Raw genomic sequence first — 8766 nt, forward strand, 5'->3', positions numbered from 1 at the left:
ATCAAAAGGAAAACTGGCTAAATTTACCACTTACCTAGATTAAGCTTCAGATTGTTTTTCTACATCATTTAAGTGAAGGGATGGAGTTCCTTGTGTACCCCATCTAACTTGTGTTTGGATTTCTCCTTTAGCCGAGTGTGAGGTCCAGCAGCAAGAGGTCTTCCTCTCAGTCCAGCCCAGGCAGTCCAAAGAAGCAGAAGAAGGAAAGCAGCTCGGCAGCCTCCCCTACTGACATGGAGCTCGACTCAGGTAGGTTTCATCCTGTGGCTTTGATTTCATCAAGGAGGTAGGAGGAATTTGTGAGCTCCTGAGTTCTGTAAGAAAGGCAAAGCTCCTTTATGAGCACAGACTAGATAGTAAATCTTTCTTTGATTCTTGGAGACCACAGCATCACCACTATCACTGAGAAAAGCTGAGCTGGGGCCGAGCATGGTGGTGTGCCTGTAGTCCAGACACTCGGGAGACCGAAATAGGGGAATCCCCTGAGCTCAGGAGTTTGAGGTTACAGTGAGCTGTGATCACACCGCGGCACTCTAGCCTGGGTAACAGAGCGAAATCCTGTCTCTAAAAAAAAAAAAAAAAAAAAAGCAAAAAGAAGGCAACAAAAAAAAGTGCCCCAAAATTGAACAAGAAACCCCCTCCCATTTCAAATTGCTAGGGAGACCTTAAAGGTCATGGATTAAATCCCCTTAAAGTTCAAAGGAATTAAAGTCCAAAATCAAATTATTTTGCACAAGTGACTTAAAAATCAAAGCCCTCAAATTATTTTCCCAAATTTTTTACTCTGCTTAGTGTCAGCCTTGGGGGTTCTGGATGCCTAGGTAGAGCTTCCAGCACCTGCAGCCCTCAGTCTCCAGTCTCACTTTTAACAAAGCCAAAGAGTTCATAGGAAATAAAATTATCCCAATCTTTGTCACATACCTGTGAAATTTTAAAAACAGACAATGCCTGAAAACCCTATAGCCTTTGTCTCAGACAAAATTATGTTCCCAGAGTCCTGCACTTCTCAGTGTTATCAAAGACCATAGCCAAGACTCAGTGTTTTCTGAGTGAGGGCAAAAATTTGCTTTCAGTCTCCAAAGGATGCTGGTCAGTTAGTGTTAGTGTCTGTCTCCACCACCTATGAACCTAAAGTCAGGCAAAATCTCTCAATAAGTGAATTTGGGTCCTGTGTGCTTATTATAAAATACTGTGGGAGAAATCCGCCTGTGCATGTATGATCATTTCAGACGTTTGCCATTTCTCACAGTTTGGGGATTTGTGGTGGTGGCACCCCTGTCACCAGGTCTACACGCTTCTGTGCAGGCATTTTCAGCCCTGTGCTGGGGGCTCTTCTATGTCTTTTTAGGGAAATGCTGAAGTGAGAAACCTACTTCTAGGGGAAGTGTCTCTCTCTCTGCCTCTCTCTCTTTCTCTCACTTATACCAACCTGAGCCCATATGGTGAGGTGAGACTCTTGATCCTATGGCCAGAGCCTTAAGGTTCCAAGTTGAGTGCCTCCACATTCCTTCCTCAGCTCTCAATCCAGAATGGAATATAGGACAGTAGATATAGCACTTGTCTTACTAACCCTGGTTTAATTAGAACCTTGCTAACTCTCTATAATGCAGGCAGAACCTTTTTTTGCATTAGTTCTCTGTGATGCAAACAGAACCTTTGCAGAACAAAGGTTATTTGTAAGAGCCTGACATGACTCATTTTCTTACCATCCAGACTTTGTCTCAGCCACACCTCCTGACAAATGCTGGGCCCTCACCTTTGCAGTCTGTGCCTCAGCTCACTGGGTCACCCTTGCCCTTCAGTCTGTAGTGGAGTCTTGCTTACTGAGCCTCTGCTGGCATCTGTGGAGGCTTCTACCTGCCTGCACACACCTGCTAAGTATAGCTCAAGGTCCTGGGGCCACTTGCTAAAGGCCTGCTGGGCCCAACCATCAGCAAAGGCACCTGGTTTTGTTTGCAGGCCCTCTGCCTCCTTAGAGATGGCCACACTTACAAATAAAGTCACCATGAGATATAATCACCTGCTGAGGACAAAGGACCGTGTGGCCAGAGGTTCCTTGCCCAATCCACAGACGGGCCAAAGATGGGCCCGTGTGAGTCTCCACAAGGTGCTAGGATCAGAACACTGTGGCCACACCCTGAGGCCCAAGGCCTAAAGCCTCACATGTCCTCATGTGTCCTTCCACCAAAAACCTCTCCAGGTATCTCCTCACCCCTGATCAGTCCTCCTGTTGTTTTTTTTTTTTTGAGACAGAGTCTCGCTCCGTCTCCTTGGCTAGAGTGCCGTGGCGTCAGCCTGGCTCACAGTGACCTCAAACTCCTGGGCTCAAACAATCCTCCTGCCTCAGCCTCCCGAGTAGCTGGGACTACAGGCATGCGCTACCATGCCCAGCTAATTGGTTCTATGTATTTTTAGTTGTCCAGATAATTTCTTTCTATTTTTAGTAGAGACAGGGTCTCGCTCTTGCTCAGGCTGGTCTCGAACTCCTGACCTCAAATGATCCTCCCACCTCGGCCTCCCAGAGTGCTAGGATTACAGGCGTGAGCCGCCACGCCCGGCCCTCCTGTTGTTATTAATACTTCTCAGTGCTGCTTGCCAACACGCTAAATGTCAGGCTCTCTGAGGGTGTTAATAGCAATCCCTTTCCTGCCTAGGTTCTGAACTACTAAGTGATCATACAGCGAGTAACAGGTCAAATTATCAAGGCCAGCTTTTAGCTCTGCTTAGTGAGAGGCCAAGTGGGCCTGCCAGCTGAACTAGGCTGCCTTCTTAGCACCCAGTCAGTGGCCCTAAGTCAAGGCAAGCCCTTCCACCCTTCTACCACTGCAACCCCCATCCAGCTTCTTCCTGCCCTGCAGGGGCACAGCTCCATAAGGAGGGGCAGTGGGAATGACCTCTCTGGCCAGCTCACTCCCTAGGAGAAGAAACATTGAGTCAGTCTAATTTTCACTTTCTCGTGGAAAGTTTTATTAGTAGCATATAATTTGTGTGTTAAAAGTGAAACGGATTCCATGTCCCAGACCTGTGAGTATAGCGATTCAGTTTGGAATTGTGAAATATAGCTGAGTTTGAATAATTTTAGTAAAACCAAATGCCATTACAACTGCTGAAGTATCTCTTAACTTTCTAATTTCAGATATGGAGGCAGCTCATAGTTCTCAGAGCAGGGACACTTTTCAGTTCCAGCCACCATTACCTCCTGGCACTCCTCCTCCGCTGCCACAGGGAACTCCTCCACCCATCTTCATTCCTCCGCTCCCCAAGGGCACCCCGCCCCTGACTCCCAGCGACTCGCCCCAGACCAGGACAGCATCTGCAGCTATGGACGAGGACGCGCTGACTCTAGAAGAACTTGAAGAACAGCAGAGGCGGATATGGGCGGCTCTCGAGCAGGCGGAGAGCATGAACAGTGATTCTGATGTTCCTGTGGACACACCTTTAACTGGGAATTCTGTTGCCTCGTCACCTTCTCCAAATGAGCTAGACCTCCCTGTCCCGGAGGAAAAAGAATCTGAAAAGCAGGTGGTACTGGACGAGCCTGAGGTACCAGACACTTGTACAAAGAAACCGGAAGTTGAACGTTCCTCAGGTCCAGAAGCTGAGGCTACGTCGCTCTGTCAGGAGGAAAATGAAGAGTGTGCTCCAGTAGACACTAAAGCTGCTCCTCTTGATAATGGCAATGTCGTATCCCACTGTGACGTTAGGAATGGAGGTGGCCAGAAGCTCCTTCACTCAGATACCACTCCTTCAATGGCCACCAAAATTCACAGCCCTATCCCTGACATGAGCAAATTTGCAACGGGAATAACGCCATTTGAATTTGAGAATATGGCAGAATCTACTGGCATGTACCTCAGGATAAGAAACTTGTTAAAGAACTCGCCCCGAAACCAGCAGAAAAATAAAAAGGCTTCTGAATAACTGCTTGGCATAGCACCAGGAGCTATTTAATTATCTATAACTTTGTCTTCTGTTAATTAGTGCTAAGTGGACAGATAAAATTGTTTTCCTATTTGTCCCTCCCATGTTTAAAATTCTACCCAAGGTTTAATTATGTTCTCAAGTCAAGCCTATTTTAAAGAATGGGAAGACTGGGCTTACTAGTTTACAATATTTTATTCTCACTGACGAAAAGTTGGGTGGGGGGCAAATGTAAGTTTGAGCTGGTTTAGAGATAGTTTGTTAAGGTTTATACTATTTTTGGATTGTGAGTGTCCATCAAGAGTGGTTTTTATCTGTCTTTTGTACATTGTTTTCCCTTTCTACATTTTGCTAATTATCCTGTATATAAGTTTAATATATCACTTTTTAAAAGAAAAAATTCTAACCATTTTAAATTCATATTTCAACTCTGACAACCAAATGAGAAAAATCAGGGATGAGCAGCTTTATCAATTTGGGGTATTTTTATAAGTGATTTACATGCATCAATTTTAATAACACTTTTACTTTTTTGTAACTTCATTCTGCATATAAGCTTGCTATACAGGTGTGTTCATCTTTGTGTACAGAGGTTTAATAAATTAGTTTGCATATACATAATCTAAGACTTTGAATACAAAAAAGTGATTCACAGTTAAATTAGTGTATATAACCTTTCAAGTGTGGAGATGAATTATGTGGTTGCAAAATTTAGTGGTAGCAAAGGAAACAGTTATATGAAATTGCAAGTTTGTTTTTGGTGGATTTCAGCTTTAAATATAGAAACAGCAGACTCTTTTAAAGCAATTATTTTGAAAAAAATGAATGGAGGGCAGCTAGCCTTGTACAAAAATAATTTTGTAGATTTGAATCCTAAGATTATTAATAGTTAAAAATTTTAAAGTAGACAAGCAAATTGCTTTTAATCGTCAAATATGTAAGATAGAGCTGAAACTATGGTTTTTGTCTTTATGTGAAATGCCCTTACATCTTTATACTTAGTCAAGTTCATGAAAAGAAATGTTTAGATGATCTTGAATTACTAGTCTTAGGTAGTGTTATCCTGCTCTGAGGCCAACAGAGGGAGCAAAATAGAACCATTCCAGATTTACTTCTCATTTCTGAGAACTCGAGTAATCAAATTTACTGTTCTATAAACAATAAAGGGAACGAAAATTATATGAATGGTGTGGGGGAGAATTTATTTTTAAGGCCCTCACAGACTGTGCTAGAAATAGAATAAAATACCTTTGGCTTTTTTTCCTCTGAGTTTAAGTACATAATAAAAGCAATGCTTTATGGTAGTTTGCACAGTGCTTTTACATACATTATCTCACTCAACATTTCTATCAGGCAAATAGTTAAGGAAAAAAAGAAGGAAGGGGAGGCAGAGAGAGGTTAAAGGGACTTGTCAACATTCAAGAGGTGGTCCTCGAGAGGCCAGTCTTGCACTAAAGACTGTTCCCTAAATCGCAGTCTAATGCCTCTTCAAGTATTACATTGGTAGAGTCATCTGTGTGCACCAGAAATACCTTGACGGTTACCTTTTTAGCACATACCAGGTATATTAAGGTATTTTCGTGCATTCGCCCGTTTTCACAATCACCACATAAGGTAGGTATTGTTAACTTCACTTTTTAGAGGAAATGCCTAAGACACACAGCTGGTAAGCCACCTAGCAAACTAAATCCGGATCTCTCCGACCCCCACATCCACGCTCTGAACCACCGTACTGCCTCCCTGTCAAGAGCTCTATAAAAGCACTGATTTCTCAAAAAATTGGCTCCTATTTCATTTGTTCAATTACGAGTTGGGGGCACATTTGTTTTCAATGTTGCTCAGTGTGCTTTGGAGCATTAAAAGAAGTAACTCTAGAGTCCACCTTTAAGGAGCTTATACAGCAGTGGGAGAAAATGGAGGGTCCCTCTCAGTCAAGCAGGACTTAGTAAGTGGCCGTGGGAAGATGGCAAGTTACTAGGACCATTTTGGAGCTGTGGGAGAATCACCTATGTAAGACTGGCTTCAAATTCCCAGGACCACTGGTTTAAGTATTCATTTGGCAGGTATTTGAAGACTTCTGGAAAGAGAGAATCCCTTAGCTAATCCTTAAAGTGTAGGTAGGAGGATTCCATAGACAAAACGAGCTTTGAAATGTACAGGAAACAGCGTGAGTAAAGCAGAAAGTAAAACACTCAAGAAATGTAGGGTGGTAGGAGAGACTAAGAGTTGCATATTCATCGATGCTAAGAACTCTGATTGCTTTGCTATGCGGTTTGAATTTTACTAGTGAGAAGGATCTAAACATCTTGCTGTAGCGAGTGACCTCATCCGAGTGGTATTTTAAGACGATAAATCCTAAAGTAAAATTCTGAATGAATGGAAGAGACAATTGATAGAAGGGAACACATAAAAATGGGAGGTAGTTGCCTTGAGGGGGTGCCCCATTTTTAAAGTTTGTTCTGTTTGCTGTACTTGAGTGTTATGACGAGAATGTTGGGTGGAGGAACAAGTTATTGTTTGGACTTGTTCGTGCTGTGACAAATCTCCAGGTGCGGGTAGGTGAGGTAACAACCAAACACTTGTACTTCAAGACGGACTTGGAGCGCGCGGGTGGGGATCTCTTCCTAATCTCTGTCTTGGGTCAGAAGGAATGTGGATTGGAGCACAGGTTGCTAAAACAAGGCCAGCTCTTTGTCTTTGCTTTGAGTAGGTAAGTGGAAAGGAGGCACTGCCCTTACTGAAATACAAAATAACCTAGTGCTTTTTCAAAAGGTTGCATTTTCTTAAGTGGTGAAAATAATTGTCTATTTTCTACTAAGAAGAGGCTTCCTACACCTAGTTGATTTTATTCTTCAAGTTCTCTGCTGGAATCATTTTGCTCTTCTGCCTTGCCCCTTGTAGATTTTCATTAGCAGGCAAAACCAACAAGGGTGTTGTAACAATGTTTAGTATCCAAGTTGCTTGTAAGACCTGACCCAGTTCCCAAGAACCCAATATAACATATCACATAACCTGTGTTTTTCTTCAAGATTTAGGAAAATTCTTTTGCCTTCCACTTAATAGATTCATTTGATTTAATGGTATAAATGCACTTTGAAGTGAATGTTTAGGATTAAATTACAGTATTTTGTTAAAGGGAAGTGTTTATAAATAGTTCTTAATTACAGAGCCGTGTCTATATTCTTAGTAAATTAGAAATCTCTGAACAAGGCATGTTTTGTAAATCACCAGCAATCCAGCTAGAATGTTCATATTGGACTGGACGGGGGAACATGACAGCTGTCTAAAAATAGGAAATTAATTTTTTTTTTTTGGTCTCTGAAAGAAATGATGGTGTGTGGGGGAGGGGAACGGAGTGCCACTGTAACATTGCATTAAGCGGAAAGTCTCCCTCCCCGTTCGTTCAGTCTGCAGAGCATGTCTTTGTCATCCACTTTTGCATCCTAAATTTGTGAATTTTATGATTTAGGAAACGGCCTCTTCGTAAAATTCACATCCCTTACCCCTCTATTAGCTGATGTGAAATGTCTACACATCAGATCCATCTTCTTAGTCCATTTTCATTTCTCATTAAATTACACCTTTTCTTAGCCTTTTAAAGAATAAAGTGTGATGCTTCATTTTTCTTTGTTTAAAATGTTTAATTTTTAAATTGTCAGCAGGAGGAATAGTAAAGCCATACATATGAAGGAAAATAAGCCATAGAGGAAACCTACACCATTTTTCTTCAGATAGTATAGAAATTTATTTTCCCAACAATTTTCTAAACATGATACCTTTTTTTATTTCCCGAAATGAAAATTTTTGATTTTGTTGCTCATTATAATACATGTTTGTTCTAAAAAGTCAAAACAGAATAGTATAAAGTGAAAGTCCTTTATAGTTACAACTTTCAAAGGAAATCATTGTTCACAGTTTGGTATACTTTTTTCCTGAGCAAATGCATGTACCTAAGTTTTGGCTTTTTAAATATTTTGTATATATAAGTGTATGTTTTAATAAGGGTGAGATTATAAACTTTCCATGTCAGTATTTGAAACCTAATTATTATTCTTAATGGTTGCATAGTAGTATACCACATTTTACTCAATGTTGTTGACAGTATTTTGTTGTTAGCAATGCTGCAATAAACATTCTTAAAGGTAAACCTTTGAATATTTGTGGAAACAGGTATAGAGAACGCATTCCTAGATTATAAATAAGATTGAATATTTTGTGTTTATTGGCAATTTTTTTCTATGAATTCTCTTTTTATATGCTTTGCTCATTGTTCTGTTGGGTTACTTGGCATATTGTAACTCTTTATAAAAGTTACATACCTTTTGTTAGGTATGCTGCAGAATTATGTTTTCAATTTGTCATGTATATTTTAATTTGTTAATGGCATCTTTTGCAGTACAGAATTTTCAAATTCTTACACATCAAATCATTGAATCTTTTCCTTTATGAATTGACAGTTTCAATGTGATGTTCTATTTTCCAAAAGACTTTTTGTTTTGCAAGTGGACACTCTGATATCCAATAATGTAGTTTATTGACTAAAACTGGTATTGCAAAATTAATTCCTCCTAGTATTTAAATGGTGTAATTTAAACAACTCTCTAACTTTATTTTCATGTCAATAGTTTTACTAATTACCATCCAAATTTGGTTCACCATGCCCTAAATATCATCATATTTTAGATTTTCTTTATGAATAAACTGGAAAGACAATGTCATTTTTTTCCTTTTATTGAATTTTTTTTACACATGGATAAATGAAAAAAAAATCTTAGAAGAATGACTAAAGCAGAATACCAAAAATATAATCTAACCAAAAGAAGGAACAGATCACAGTAAAAAAAA

At 40.3% G+C, this 8766-nt stretch overlaps 1 protein-coding gene across 1 annotated transcript in view; it reads left to right on the plus strand.

The window, feature by feature from the left end:
• The window catches only part of ZCCHC8 (zinc finger, CCHC domain containing 8), a 21340-nt gene extending 17026 nt beyond the window's left edge, over positions 1–4314 (plus strand). Inside the window, exons 12-13 of the mRNA XM_012663408.1 lie at positions 132–249; positions 3137–4314. Coding sequence (XP_012518862.1) covers positions 132–249; positions 3137–3921 — 903 coding nt within the window. The 3' untranslated portion in view covers positions 3922–4314. The remainder of the gene's footprint in view (positions 1–131; positions 250–3136) is intronic.
• The last annotated feature ends 4452 nt before the right edge of the window (positions 4315–8766 follow it).

The sequence above is a fragment of the Propithecus coquereli genome, unplaced genomic scaffold, assembly GCF_000956105.1.
Source record: "Propithecus coquereli isolate 6110/MARCELLA unplaced genomic scaffold, Pcoq_1.0 Scaffold81, whole genome shotgun sequence".
NCBI classification, from domain to species: Eukaryota; Metazoa; Chordata; class Mammalia; order Primates; family Indriidae; genus Propithecus; species Propithecus coquereli.